This window comes from Pipistrellus kuhlii, unplaced genomic scaffold, assembly GCF_014108245.1.
Source record: "Pipistrellus kuhlii isolate mPipKuh1 unplaced genomic scaffold, mPipKuh1.p scaffold_m20_p_1, whole genome shotgun sequence".
NCBI classification, from domain to species: domain Eukaryota; kingdom Metazoa; phylum Chordata; class Mammalia; order Chiroptera; family Vespertilionidae; genus Pipistrellus; species Pipistrellus kuhlii.
Genome location: NW_023425404.1, coordinates 11,975,437 through 11,991,231, shown reverse-complemented (window position 1 = coordinate 11,991,231; position 15,795 = coordinate 11,975,437). Strand labels below are relative to the sequence as shown.

General features: G+C 41.5%; 1 protein-coding gene across 5 annotated transcripts in view; it reads right to left on the bottom strand.

The window, feature by feature from the left end:
* The window catches only part of AREL1 (apoptosis resistant E3 ubiquitin protein ligase 1), a 38,010-nt gene that overhangs the window by 17,778 nt on the left and 4,437 nt on the right, over positions 1 to 15,795 (bottom strand). For 3 of the 5 annotated variants that reach the window (XM_036431393.2, XM_036431370.2, XM_036431377.1), the window contains exons 2-4: positions 4,308 to 4,624; positions 1,466 to 1,526; positions 103 to 329 (exon numbers count right to left, since the gene is read on the bottom strand). In XM_036431393.2, the coding sequence (XP_036287286.1) occupies positions 103 to 329; positions 1,466 to 1,481 (243 nt within the window). In that variant the 5' untranslated portion in view covers positions 1,482 to 1,526; positions 4,308 to 4,624. The remainder of the gene's footprint in view (positions 1 to 102; positions 330 to 1,465; positions 1,527 to 4,307; positions 4,625 to 15,795) is intronic. The other 2 variants (XM_036431382.2, XM_036431403.2) reach the window with 2 other exon arrangements.

Sequence of the window (15,795 nt, the reverse complement as noted above, 5' to 3'; positions counted from 1 at the left end):
ATGTTAACATTCTAGGCCAGCACCACTAACAGACTGAACTGGGCTCTGACAAGTAGTGACTCAGAAACCCCAATGGGTATGGAGACAGAAACATTCCCTTACATGCACTCGGAAGGCCATGCTGTGGCCCACCTCATAGGGGTCCTTCCAATCCCAGGAGACTTTGCAAGAGCGGGGATCCAAGTAATTTCCCCGCACGTAGTCATAAATAGTCCGGTCCCCTCGGCGCTCACGGTCCTCATTCTGGAGGAAGCTGACTACACGTGCGGCGAGCTCGAAGAGGAACTTAATTGTGAAGAAGAATGCAACCACAGATACTGTGATTCCACCTGTGTGGAAGAGAGAACACACAGACACCTGCCAGTTACACATGACAGCTTCTCATTATGGGACAGGCTAGCCATCTCTCAAAAGTGAAGGAAGCCAAGATCGGTTTGGCTCAATGGATAGAGCGTCGGCTAGAGGACTGAAAGGTCCCGAGTTGGATTCCAGTCAGGGGCATGTACCTTGATTGCGGGCATATCCCCAGTAGGGGGTATGCAGGAGGCGGCTGATCGATGACTCTCTCTCATTGATGTTTCTAGCTCTGTGTCTCTCTCCCTTCCTCTCTGTACAAAATCAATAAAATATATTTAAAAAAAAAAAAGTGAAGGAAGTCAGGAAGAGATAGTAAGACTTCCAAAGAAACACTGTACTGCGTGTACCTCTGTGGGTGATGAGAGGGATTTATATACGAGGACTCAGACACAACTGTCCTCGGGCCAAATCTCAACCGCGGCCCGTTTTTTAAAATAAAGTTTTATTGGAATGAAGCCCCACCCATTCATTTACATATTGTCTAGGGCTGCTTTTATCCTAAACTAAAAGAGCTTGGTAGTTGTGACACACTATATAGGCTGGGAAGCTAAAAACATTTACTTTTAGCCCTTTATAGAAAAAGTTCGTCAACCCTTGTTCTATACCATGTACCACATATCATGCCTGCCCCACCACCTCCCTAGGTGCTGGGCTCTCACAAAAGAAGTAAAAAGAATGTGCATTATATTCCTTCCATTTGGAAACATCCTCCTCCCTTGACCACTTGGCAAAAGTCTCCTCAACCCCCTCTAGAATTTGGAGTTCCCTCTTTTGGGCTCCCTCAAACACTTTACAGACACCTATTATAACTTTTCTCCCTCTTGACCATCTATCTCCTCATTCATAGTATGAACTTTTTATATGCAGATTTTTGCCTTATCAGACTTTTGACTAGGCCGGAAATAGTGTCTGGCACTGAGTATAATTAGGCAATAAATATTTCCCAAATATATGAATTCCACTGCCAACTCTGTGAAGGTACTTTCTGGCATGACTAGAAATATGTCCAAGTCTATTTTTAAGAGGAAAGAGGATTGACAGGGGGGCAAAAAGGATATACGCATCCCCAACAAAAAGATAATAAAAAGAGCTTTTTTTCATAACATACCAATAACGTAAAACATCAGGTCCCTTCAATGCCAACAGACAGCCGAGGATCACAGCTGCAGCTGCAAAAGAAAGCTTGTTCAGTTTTTTTCTCCAAATCTTTCTTACAGTCATTTCAGCTTGACAGGTGCCCTCTGCCATATTTCAGACAAAGAGACTGCATCCTTCTCCCTAAAGACTTCTAATCTGCCGACCACCCTAGGAATACCACAAACAGCCATTTGCTTTATTGCTAATTACAAAATGCAATAGCATGGCTTTCATCTTCCAAAGCCCCAAGATAGTTTCCCTCCTCAAAGCAAATTGTGCTAATTAACACAAGCAAAGAGGATAATGGAGTCACTTTTCCCCTATGTTTGTCTTCTGGAAGTAATTCACCTAAATAGAAATAGTTACATAAAAATGTGGATTTTTAAAAGCAAGTATTATCATCATCATGTTGGCATTACATAATTAAAATGAACTCTGGGTCATTCCAATAACAAGCAGTGGGCATGTAAGAGAAGTCATTTTTGCTATTACCAATCAGATAAACTGATGGGCCCTGTGGAAGATGAGCTCAGCAGGAAGGCCCAGGAGAGGAACAAAAGGAGGAGACTGTACTTATCATCCTAAGTGATGCTGCCAAGATCCTAATAATTCAAACAAGAGCTAGAGTTTGGGGGTAAACTTTCACTGTTATTAAGCTTGTTTCCAGAATAAGACTTCAATTGTCATTACACGTTTGAACCACCCAAGTTACTGCCAAGAAAAATGCAATATACATTGATGTTCATATCTTATCACTGAGTTTTGACCTAGGATGTATAAATTATATGTGCTCTCGATTCTACAATGCACTGAATTCACTCTTTCTTTTAGGCTCAATATATATTAAGGTTGTCAATATTAACTCAACCCAGAACCTTATATCAGCACTAGAATGTTACTTAGAGATAAGACATCTGAAAGTTTATAGGCTCAGATTTGGGAGGGATCAAAGCAATTTTTTTTTTAAAGAAGGAAAACTTTATGTCTGATTGTGTGAAAAATTTTTAAGAGGGAGACAAAAATGGTAGCAGTTCCTTTGATCACAAACACCCAATGGAATCCACAGAGAGTAGGTAATTTGAGGAATAACTGTGTCAAGTTTCACAGATATCTCTAAAGTCCTTCCAGACAAGATAACATTAGCATTGCCAATACACATGGATTAAGCTGCTCCCAAAAGGGTCTATTATAAAGAGACTATAGACACAAAATTTTGGGGTCACAATTATTGAGTGTCCTCTATGCTGAAAAGTTGCTATCATCTTTAAAAAAAAAGCAACCGTCTGTACCTTATAAAATGTGCTAGATGACTTGGTAGAGCCAAAAAGGGCAGTTTAACTGTTTTAGATACTCCCTGGATAAAATCAAATGTCTGTTCTCTTCTTTGTCCAGAATGTCTAAGGATCAGGAATTTTCCAGATGGGACCTTCATTTTAGTTAGTTTTTAAAACTCCTAATTAGCAAGATATTCACTTGAGTCAGAGGTTATAAGCTCTTCAGTTCCACAAATATGTATCCAATACCATGGCTTAGAGTCATGGGTTCTCATGCATGGCACAATATCCATGCAGTTTTATGATCATATCTTCCTCATCTTGAGCTTTCATGTTTCTATAAGTTTCCACAGCACCCTCCACTTTCTGCTGCTCATACTTCTCCTTCATAAAATAATTTTGGAACTCTTCCTGAGTCTAATTCAAGTACAAAGAAGCAGTATGTTAAGTCTCTATCATAAAATTTCATGCAATTAGCTACTTTGAATACTTTGTTTTCAAATTCATTTCTTTAGTGTTCTTGCCTTTATACAATTCAGCAAACTGTGAAACCCTAAGCTAGCAGAATAGTATCATATGATAACTTACATACTACTATGAGTTATTACATAGTACTATTCACATAAGTTATTATATACAGTAGTATGTAATAACTAATAACTTACAACCCCCTTACTGATCTACTTATCACAGGCCAAACACTGCACTAAGTGTTTTATATGTTAGCTTAAGTAATTGTCACTCTAACAACTTGGTAAAATAAGCATTATTATTCCCATTTTACAGATTAAAAAAAAAGCTGACTTAGAAAAGTTAACTTGCTGAACATCTTTCAGCTGGTTAAGTGACAGAGCTAAGACTTGAGCCCATGTTTAACTCTGAATCCCAATGTTCTTAACCTCCTACAACACTAAATTATAAAAAGAATGGAGTCATTCGCACAGTGAGGTATTTAGGAAAAGATTTAAGAAAATGAATACAAAAAAACAAGCATGAAAAACATCACCCAGTCTTGCTATGAGAATTTCATGGCCAGGCTAAAATTAGAGAGATAAATGCTTATGGCCCCCTTTTAAATCTTTTGAAATAAAAATAAACCATGACAGACGAAAATGGAATGCAGTACCAATTATCTAGTGCAGAAATATCACTTGCTTTCTAAAAGATCCCAGGCAAGTTGCTTAATACTACAGCACTTTGGCTTACATTACCTACAAAAGGAGGGGAAGGGGGAAATACTTGAAAATATTTGTCTCAAGGGAATGTGAGAAAGCTGACTGATATACATACTCTAAAATTCTTTGCGGTTTATTTTAGTATAACAATTTATAATTACACCAAATAAATTTTAGTCCTAACGTTGAGAATCAATTGTGAACAGTCATTTCCCAGAAATGGAGAATTGATTTCTTTATACTCAAAGATATCCTGCTGGGAATTGCAACTGTGCACGCCCATAGCTTTTCCTTGCTGAAAAAGAACTGGGTCCATGTTCTGTATCCCAGTAACAACTGAATCTTAACTAGACTATTGCCTTACCTTTAAGCGAGGGCCCATGTTCTAAGAACCAAGTGGAGCACTTCTATTCACCAAAGCAGGTAACTTGGCCCTATCACCTTGTCTTCAACTTCCACAAGAGAGAAAACAGCCGCAAGGTCAACAAAAAGTGTCTGTCCATCAGACCTTCATTGAGGGTGCGTCAAAGAAGCAGACAATCAATGTTTCTGGAACAAACTGGGTGACTTCCAGGGTGGAGAAATATAACCCTCAAATATATCATTCCTGGGCTTCTCCCTAGTGCAAGGCGCAATCAACTGGCAAAGGATGCATCTCATCTGCTGTCTCAGGATCCCATCCTACAAAGGAAAAAAAAGGGTTGGTGGAATAGGTTTTTATTTCTGAAAAAGAATGACCAGAAAACAAGAAAAGATAGGTAGTGGAAACCTTGGGACACTAAAAATAGCCAAGGGCAGGTAAACCCTGACAAAGTTTTCCCAATTAAAATTCCACAAGAAAAGTCAAATCTCATTGCCTTAATTGTGTCACTCCCAGAAGGAAGCTCCACCATTTCGTTGATTCCAACCCTTTAGCAGAATGAGCCTCACAACCACATGCACAGTTTCAGTTTGATGGGGCGGGAGCACAAAGTCTGGCCACAAGGAGAAGAGAAATGAGGACATGGTACAGGTGGGACAAGTGACAGAGGGCTCCCCATGTATTTCCAAGACATGATTAAACAATGCTGATCTTATCTTTCAAATAATAAAATCTGTGAACTTTCAAGATAAAGTCACTGAGCAATAAAGTTCAGTAAAGTAAGTCTCCCTCAAAGATATTCATGAACTAATGTGGCAGGAAGGAGTTATGGCAAGACATACACAAACCATAAAACAAATGAGAAGAGCCTACAAATCACTAAGTGGAAAGAAACAGTCTCTTTCTACATGGCAGGAACTGCTCTGCTCTCAATGCTTCATATGTATTAACTCATAACCCCAAGACAGAGATATAATTATCCCTACTTTACAGATGAGGAAACTGAGGCACTTTCTCAAAAATTATACACAAATGTATAGTTGAGTTGAGTCAAACCCAGCCAACCTGCATCTACAATACATGCTCTTAAGAACTACTCTACTGCTTCTCTACCATGGGAAACTAAGAAAGAAAACACAAAATGCTAATAAGAGCACAAGAACCGAATGAGGGAAGGCCATCGGATCAAACAAGTTGGAAAACTTTTATAATTAAAGATAAATAAGTATACATATTTATTTTAAAATATGGAGATAGACTCGCCAAGTACATGAGCCAAAACCTAGGACAACTAGCAACTGGAACCAGCTTAAAAGATCTGCAAACAAGAGATGAGTTACATAAACTATCAGAGATCCATTAGAATGATATATAAGCATTTTTTTAAATGACACAAAAAACAACAACATAAGGAATCACTCATAAATAAAATGTTAAATGAAAAAACAAAAAAATTATTTACATAGCATGAGCCCACTTTTTAAAATATTACATTACATAAAAAAGACTGGAAGAAATAAAAAAATGTTAACAGTGGTCATTTCTTGATGCATGAAATTATAAATAATTTTTATTTTCTACCTCTACATTTAGCATTCTCCAAATTCTTTTATGAGGCAAGAGCATATAAAAAGTTTCTAATTCTGGAAAATAAGTACTTGTTTTTCAAAAAAGGGAAAGAACAGGCAAGTTGTCTCTTTTTCCAATAAGGAAACAGTTAAAAAATTAGCTCAAGATAACAGAATGTACTAAACTTTTATTTCTGTTCATTGTGATATTAATGGGCCTCCAATCCTGTGATCAGCTATTTGATTATTAAATCAAATAATTCCTAATTCTTTACTGTGCCCAATCATGAACTATCATGTTTACCTCCCTCACTCCCCCATCCACTGTCCCCAATGCTTCTAATGAGCTTCAAGACTCAACTTAAAGTTGAGTCTTGGTTAGAGTGTTGGCCTGTGGACTGGAGGGTCCTAGGTTTGATTTCAGGTCAAGGGTATGGGTTACAAGTTCCCTAGTCCCAGTAGAGACATGTGCAGGAGGCAACCAATCGATGTCTCTCTCTCTCTGACAACAGTGTTTCTTTCTCTTTCCCCACCCTTTCCACTCTATTAATCAATGGGAAAAATATCCTTGGGTGAGAATTTAAAATAAAAAGAAGACTCAACTCAAGCACAACCTTGCTTCCCGGTTCAACTCCCAAGCCTCTCAAAGGGCTCCTCCACACCTGGCAGAACTAACCACTTCCTTCTTTGTGCTACTTCTATGCCGAAGATACCTCTATTATAGTATTTACTAGAGGCCTGGTGAATGAAAATTCATCACTGGAGGAGGGTCCCCTCAGACCAGTGTGCCCCCTCTCACAGTCCGGAAGCCCTCAAGTGGGAGGCAATCCAGCGATCAGGGGAAGATGACACCCCACTACACCTCTACTGCCAGCAGCCCAAGCCTCAGCTGGCCCTGGTTATCTGAGTCTGGGGTGGCCCTGGGCAACTGGGCAGCCACCATCCAAGGCTTGCCTGCACCTCGGGCCAGACCTGGGCGGCTAGGGGCTGAAGGTACTGGGGGGCTCTGGAGGCAGGCGTGTGGAGTGAGGGGACTAGGCACCACCATCTTGTGGCTGCGGACACTGCCATCTTTGAGGGTGGGGCAGTCAATTAACATATTCCCTTCTTATTGGCTGTGGGTACTCCATATTTGTGATGGCATGAGGGTCAATTAGCATATTCCCTCTTTATTAGACAGGATTAGTCTATATTATAATTATTGATTTATAGTCTCTCCTAATGGATTGTGGGCTTTCTGAGGAAACACCTTGGGTCTTACTCATCTTTTGCCTATGATGTTCAGAGTTCTGTCTCAGAGCTTATACTTCTGCAAGTTCCTATGCATGTTAAAATTTGAGAAGCATGGTTAGACTCTAGAGATGTTAGAGATGCAGAATACTGGGTCCACCTGAGAAGAGACCCAGTATTCTGCATCTCTAACAGGCTCATAGGTAATGCTGATGCTACTGGTCTGCAGATCAAGCTTTGGGAAGCAAGGGGTCTAGTGCAGAAATTGGCAAACTACAGCCTCCAGGCCAAATCCAGATGACTGCCTGTTTAAAAAAAAAAAAAAGTTTGTATAAAAAGAATGAACGCAGCCAAGTTCATTCGTTTATATAAGGTCTATGACTGCTTTTGCACTACAACAGCAGAATACTTGCAGCAGAGACGTATGGCCTACGAAGTTTTCCTATCTGACCCTTTACAAAAAAAGCTTACCAATCTCTGATGTAGCGATCTTGTTAAAGCTATATAATTGCCTTGTATACAAGAACTCATTTTTATAAACCAAAAAAAGCATGAAACCATTTTTTTCCAGTTCTTCTATGCCCTCTAGGAAAAGAGCAGTATTCTGCAAATATTTCTTCTGGCTAATTTCAACTGTTATTTAAAAGTTTTATGCCTCTCGCACCCCAAGTAGGAATTTTATACAATCATTTCCCAAAGTATGTGTTTCATACAAAGTTTATGCTTGCATTTCACCAAGGCTGTAATTTCTTAAAACCAGTAACTCAGGAACCAAATACTATTCAATATATACGGCTTTCTAAAATTATTACAATACAAATCACCAAACTCAGTCTCTACTTTTAAAGTGCTTCTCTTAAAAACTGTGTGTGTGTGTGGGGGGGGAATTATGTGAAAGTCCACCTAGATTCTGGTGAGGTTGCAGTGGCAGGGAGATCCAAGATGGCTGCGCCCAGGTGAACACCTAGCCGCAGCCGCACACAACAATTTCAATAAAATACAACTAAAATATAAAACGGACATTGCCCAGAACTAGAGGAAGGTTGACTGACTGGAAATTCTACAGTGAGAAGCAAGGAGAAAACCAGAAGGAGGTGCGGAGGAGCTGGAAAAGCCAAGGTACAGAGACGCGTCGCGCGGAGAGGACGGAGCCGGAGAGGAGGGAGGCCGAGTGCCTGGCGGGCGTTCCCTAGCGGAAAGGAGATAAAACTCCGACTGTGCTGGGCCCCCGACTGCTCTGAACCCCAGTTTTAAGCCAGACCCCGGGGACTCAGGCTCAGCCATAGGGAGCCGGGCTGTAAGGCGGGACTCCGGGGAAGCGGCGAAAGGAGGTCCCGGCGGCGAGCACACTGCGCGCAGAGAAGGGACGGCCGGCTGTGCTGCGGGATTGCCCTGAAGGGAAGGAGACTGGGGCTCCAGACTGCTCTGAACACCACCTCCAACTCCACTTCCAACTGAACTGAACCCCAATACCGGGCTCATTGTGGGAGAGCATAGACATTTTGGCAGCAGGCGAAAATCGAGGGCACCTTTCTCTCAGAGGCGCCGGCAGAGAGCACTGACGGACCCGCATAGGGCGGGGCTGACGGAAGCCAAAGCTGCAGGCTCCACCCTGAAACCCCGTCCCATCTGTAACTGCGAAATGCGACAACAAAATAGATCACAAACGAAAGAAATGGAGGACAAAAAGTGTCTGGATATAGAGTTCAAATCTACGCTTATAAGGTTTTTCAAGAATTTCCTAGAAAAGATGGATAAGGCCTATGAGGATATGAAAAGAGATCAACTAGAATTAATAAGGAGTCATCGAGAAATGATAAGGGATCAACAAGAAATAAAGAATACATTGTCTGAAATAAAAAATATTTTACAGAGTCCTAAAAACAGAAGGGAAGATCACAAGAATCAAGTCAAAGATTTGGAACATAAAGAGCCAGAAGACACTCCTCCACAGAAGCTAGAATGCAAGAGAATCCAGAAAATTGAAGATAATGTAAGAAACCTCTGGGACAACTTCAAGCGAACCAACATCAGAATTATTGGGGTCCCAGAAGATGAAAGAGAGCAAGATATCGAAAACATACTGAAAGAAATAGTGACAGAAAACTTCCCCCACCTGGTGAAAGAATTAGACTTACAAGTCCAGGAAGCGCCTAGAACCCCAAACAAAAGGAATCCAAAGAGGACCACACCGAGACACATCATTATTAAAATTCCAAGAGCAAAAGACAAAGAGAGAACATTAAAAGAAGCAAGAGCAAAGAAGGTAGTAACCTATAAAGGAGCACCTATACGATTGTCAGCTGACTTCTCAACAGAAACCATGCAGGCCAGAAGGGAATGGCAAGAAATATTCAAGGTGATGAATAGCAAGAACCTACAGCCAAAAATAATCTACCCAGCAAAGCTATCACTCAGAATCGAAGGCCAGATAAAGAGCTTCACTAATAAAAAAAAGCTAAAGGAGTTCATCACCGCCAAACCAGAATTATGTGAATTGCTAAAGGGGGTTCTTTCAGAAGAGAAAGTAAACAAAGATAAAAATTATGAACAACAAATACGTAACTATCAACAAGTGAATCTAAAAACCAAGGAAATTAAAAAAATCTGATGAACAATATTAACTATTGAATATAATAGAATCAGAGGTATGGAAGGGGAGTGAACTGACGATTCTTGGGGAAAAGGGGAGAGAGGGCGTGGGAAGAGACTGAACATAAACTGTGCACCTATGGATGAGGACAATGGGGAGAGGGGAAAGGGCAGAGGGTGGGGTGGGAACCTGGTGGAGGAGAGCAATGGTGGGGGGGGGGGGAGGAACAATTGTAATAATATGAACAATAAAAACTTATAAAAAAATTAAAAATAAAAAAAAAGATGCAGTGGCAGCACACTCGAGTTCCAAGTATCACCCACAGAGTTCCACAAAACAAGACAGGGCAAAAGTAAGACACTGGCTTGTCAAGATGTAGTCTCCAGCATTCTCTACACAGAAGCACCAACCATGGGTACAGGGACATCAACGTAAAAAGCAAATCATTCAATTAGCAAAAGGCCTATAGGTTTGTGGTCTAAGAAGGTTCCAAGAAATAAAGTGAGCCATCAGATATTTTATATAATTAGTTTACATTTTCCCTTGCTTAATTTCATCTTTGGACTATTCTCCACCCCAAAATCCCACCATAAAAGATTGCCCTCCCCTATTAAGTTTATACTCTTGAGATATTTATATAGTTGTGTATTCCTGCTATCTTGGTTCAGCCAAGTTATACAGTTTTCATTTATATTCTTTCCTCATCAGTCAGCCCCTCCAGTCTCTTAATCATTCCTGTGGGTCTTCTGTGAACTCTCTCCAGCTAGTCCCCAGTGAACTAGTAATGAGGTGCCTCCAACTGACTGCAGCCTTCCAGGAACAGCCGAGTTAGTCAGAACAGGATGAGCTCACCCTCCTCAGTTCCATGACATAATACTCCTGAGGAGACAATCCCCAAATCGAAGGAAACTAGAACGTGCCATATTAGACTATAATCCCATTCCATACTTCCCAGATTTGGGCATTGGAGCACTCCAGAATATACTAGAAGCCAGAAGATAAAGGAAATGTGTTCCTGCCGCATCTAGGTACTTGAAAATGAGGTGGGTGAAGAGAAAATATTTTAATATTAAAATGTTTAAAAAAATTCACAGTAATAAAATAGAATGCAAAATATGCACGAATTTCTAAAGATACAACTGGGACATGTTAAAAATATTCCTAGACATTTTGTACTTGAGGCAGAAAGGCTGCTTGGGGCTCTGCTTCTAGCCTCCATGGGGTTCCACACCCACTATCTTCTACCACTAGAAGTACTACATTTGAGCTGAAAAGTTTGAAAAGCACTATACCTCCGGCTCACTTCTGGTGTATTACCACCCATCCCATATACTCACACCTATTTTTTTCTGCTATGCTTCCCCAAGGACTACCAACATTTTCAGGTTCTTCTGTATCGTTCATTTACTTTATCTTTCTTGATAATTTGCTATATACCAGACTGTGTGCTAAAAGCTCAAGTCACAAGGATAAATAAGACAAGGTGGGAGATGGGCAATATAATGTGGCAAGTACCACAAAAGAATAAACAATGTATGATGGGCAAAGGGAGAGAGGTAACTTTGCCTGAGCAAATAGAGAAGTCTTCAGAGGAAAGACAATACAGTTGTTATTTAATGAGTAAACACTTGCAAGGCAGAAAAAAAGGAAAAGACTAGCATCCTAGGCAGAAAAAAAACAACATAAACAAAAGTACTGAGTCAAGAAAGGAAGTGATATAAAGCTCAGCATTATGAATGCACAGTGATTAGAAGGACTACCAGGAGCCAAACTAGATAGAGTGACTGATTCTAAATACATACAACATAGTGGTCAAGACTACAAATCTCTCTACTGAATGATAAGCTTCTTAACTGCTCTTAAGTTACCTCAGATATAAAATGGAGACCCACTGAGAAGAGGAAGGAATTCAGCTGCTCTTTGGAGCAAGACCTGCATATAAGGGAAAGGAAGACTGGATGAAACTGGAAACTAGATTCAGGTGTCCTGGCCCTACAGGAGTGCCTCGAGAAAATGGCTCTATGTGCAAACCAAGGTGCTGGGTTGCCAGGATGTGACGGTAGTTTGTGCAGGAGCCCAACCCACAATAAATGAGAAAGATGGCACTGAGTGTACCTGAGGGTCTAACTGGCTTAGTCTTTAATGTGTGGCATTTTTTCCCCTTGATATAATGATTTTCAGATCCATATATGTTGTTCCATGTATCAGTGGTTCATTCCTGTTTATTGTTGTGTAGTAGTCCACTATATGGACATGTAACCATATGTTTATCCATGAATCAGCTGAAGGCCATTTGGTTTTCATTAAGGTTGGGCTATTATGGATAAAGCCCCTATGAATATTCAAGAACAAGTCTTTGTGTGAACACACATTTTCATTTCTCTTATGTAAATAACAAAGAGTGAGATTACTGGGTGATGTGGTAAGAACATACTATTTAACTTATAAGAAACTGCCTAGCTGTTTCCCAGAGTGACAGTACCACCTTATATTTCCACCAACAATGTATGAGCTCAAGTTACTAACATCTGCCAATATTGTCAATCTTTTTTCTTTTTAAAAAAATATATTTTTATTGATTTGAGAGGAAAAGAAAGGGGGAGAGAGATAGAAACATCAATGACGAGAATCACTGATTGGCTGCCTCCTGCATGTCCCCCCTATCTCCCCACTGAGGATGGAGCCTGCAACCTGGGCATGTGCCTTCACCAGGAATCAACTATGGCCTCCTGATTCATAGGTCAATGCTCATTCACTGAACCGCACCAGCCAGGCAGTACTGTCAATCTTTTAAATCTTACCTATTCTAGTAAGCGTGAAGTGGTATACCATTGTAGTTTTAACTTGCATTTATTTGTATTGACTTCAGAAAAGAGGGAAAGGGGGAAAGAGATAGAAACATCAATGATGAGAATCATTGATAGGGCTACTTCCTGCACGCCACACAATGGGGATTAAGCCTGCAACACAAGCATATATCCTGACCAGGAATGGAACTGTGCTCTCCTGGTTCATAAGCCAATGCTCAACCACTGAGCCATGCTGGCCAGTGAGGATTAACAATATTAATTGTCTTTTCATATCTTTTTTGGCTATATGAGAGCCTTCTCTGGTATTTAAATCTTCTGCCATTTTTAAAAAATTGAGCTGTTTATCTTTTTACTACTAGAGGCCTGGTGCATGAAATGCATGTACTGGGTGGGAGAGAGGAGTCCCTCACCAGCCTGCACCCTCTCCATTCTGGGACCCCTCAGGGGCTGTCCAACTGCTTGTTTGGGCCCAATCTCTGTGGGGATGACCAGGCCCACAGAGATCAGGCCTAAAGCAGCAGTCAGACATCCCTCTCACAATCCAGGAATGCTGGCTCCCAACCACTTGCCTGTCTGCCTGCCTAATTGCCCCAAACCGCTTCTGCCTGCCAGCCTGATCACCCTCTAACCACTCAATGCCAGCCTGATTGACGCCTAACTGCTCCCCTGCTGGCTCGATTGTCCCTAACTGTCCTTCCCTGCCAGCCAGTTGCCCTCAACTGCCCTTGCCTGCCAGCCAGTTGCCCCTAACTGCCCTCCCCTACTGACCTGGTTGTCCCCAAATGCCCTCCCTTGCAGGCCCGGTCATTCCCAACTGCCCTCCCCTACTGACCTGGTTGTCCCCAAATGCCCTCCCTTGCAGGCCCGGTCATTCCCAACTGCCCTCCCCTGCCAACCTGGTCACCCCTAACTGCCCTCCCCTGCCAGCCTGGTTGCCCCTCCCTGCCATCCTTTCCCAACTCCCCTCCCTCCTTTCCCAACTCCCCTCCCTCCCTTGCAGGCCTAGTTGCATCCAACTGCCCTTCCCTGCCAGCTAGTTGACCCCAACTACCCTCTCCTGCTGACCTGGAAGTTTTACCTAAAAGTTTTGCAAAAGAAAATCTCTTCTCAAAAATTTTAACAAGAGTTTTAAAACTCCTGCATTCCATTTACCTCATAATTAGTTATTCAGTTTTATTATCCCTTTGTTTCTTTCAACTTCCACTTTACCAAGCACTATTTTAGTGTATTTCAGACTTTGGAAAGATTTTTATCTTTTAACAGATTTCTCCCCTCTTCACCCTGATAAATGGAATTTCTAAATTTAGCCAAGGTTTTAGTCCCTCGGTTCTCTTCAAAATGACAGAAAACCTCTGGTCCTCTGATGCTGCTTCTTAAAACAACAAAAACATTCCAAAACCCACAGCATGCACCTCCAAGTTAAGCCAGGGACAATGAACTATCCTCCTAGTTTAAAAGAGAAGCTTTTGTAAGTCTGTTCTCACCATATTGAATCATTCTAACCTGGTAGGAGGCTGGAGGAGTTATCACTCACTGGTTAAAAGGAAATTTAGGCTTTAAAGGTTAAGTTCACCAAGACAATAGTAGTATATTTTTAGACTCAAAATGTGCATTTCAGCCAAGACCGGTTTGGCTCAGTGGATAGAGCGTCGGCCTGCGGACTGAAGGGTGGGTTCGATTCCATTCAAGGGCATGTACCTTGGTTGCGGGCACATCCCCAGTGGGGGGTGTGCAAGAGGCAGCTGTTCGATGTTCTCTCTCATCGATGTTTCTAGCCCTCTGTCCCTCTCTCTTCCTCTCTCTAAAAAATCAATAAAATATATATATGTTTTTAAAAATGTGCATTTTAGACTCAAAATGAAACGAATAGTATACATGAAAGCATACTTTACATTCAACTGCACCCCTGAAATAGAGTTTACCATTCTCAATATTTCAGAGGCCCTACCTGGTTTGGCTGAGTGGATGGAGCATCAGCCTGCGGACTGAAGGATCGGGTTTCAGTTCCAGTCAATGGCACATGCCCAAGTTTTGGGCTCAATCCCCAGTAGGGGGCGTGCAGGAGGCAGCAGATCAATGATTCTCTCTCATCATTGATGTTTCTATCTCTCTCCCCATCTCCCTTCCTCTCTGAAGTCAATAAATAATAATATAATAATAATAATAATAATAATAATAATATAACAAATATATATAAACATATTAACTTTTCAGAGAAAGAAGAAAAAGGGATTCTAAGTTAACGTGAGTAAAGTGACAATTTGATCATTACTCGTTTTGTAACTATGTGAAATATCTGGGGGAAAAACAAAATAGAAAACCAGCTCATTTATGCCCCCATCTCAGTCTTTAGTCTAAATTAGGGGTGTCGAACTCAATCAGAGAAGGGGCCAAAATCTAAAATCCAGCCTAAATCGCGGGCCGAATGGTTTACTGAACAGTCATAAACTGTCATTGTTATAGAAACGCAGCGGAGTGCAGTGATGACAGCGCGGTGCGGGCCACATTGCAAGGCCTGGCGGGACGGATTTGGCCCGCGGGCCTTGTGTTTGACACATGTGGTCTAAATCCAGAAAATAGCAGTTTCTATTTACAACTCCCTCTTATCCTGAAGTTTTTGTCTACCTACCGAACTGACTCTACCAAATCTGATCCACAGAATTAGGATAGGCCCCTATGTCCCCACAGCACAGTAGCTTTTATGCTTAAGTGACCTTGGCCACTGAGTCTTTGCTATAACAGGAAAATTTTTAAACCAGTTCTCTGAATCTGACAAGTCATCTACCTCAATAAGTCTAGGAAGTTATTTCATTAACTGTGCATGAAGTGGCAGGCGAATGGCCAGATCTACAGCCCAGAGTAGTGGAACTGGAATTGTCACACAAATACTTAAAAGCTAACAAAACCTCTACCACCATCCATTACTTTCAATTCTATTCTTTTTTAAAAAAATATTTTTATTTTTATTGATTTCAGAGAGGAGGGGAGAGGAAGAGGGACAGAGAGAGGGAGAGGGAGAGGGAGAGGGAGAGGGACAGGGAGAGGGAGAGGGAGAGGGAGAGGAAGAGGGAGAGGGACAGGGAGAGGAACAGGGACTGGGACAGGGAGAGGGAGAGGGAGAGAAACATCAATGAAAAGAGAGAATCGTTGATGGCTGCCTCCTTCCTGCATGCCTCCTACTAGGGATCGAGCCTGCAAGCCAGGCATGTGCCCTTGACGGTATTGAACCTGGGACACCTCAGTCCACAGGCCAACGCTCTGTCCACTGAGTCAAACCAGCTAGGGCTCTA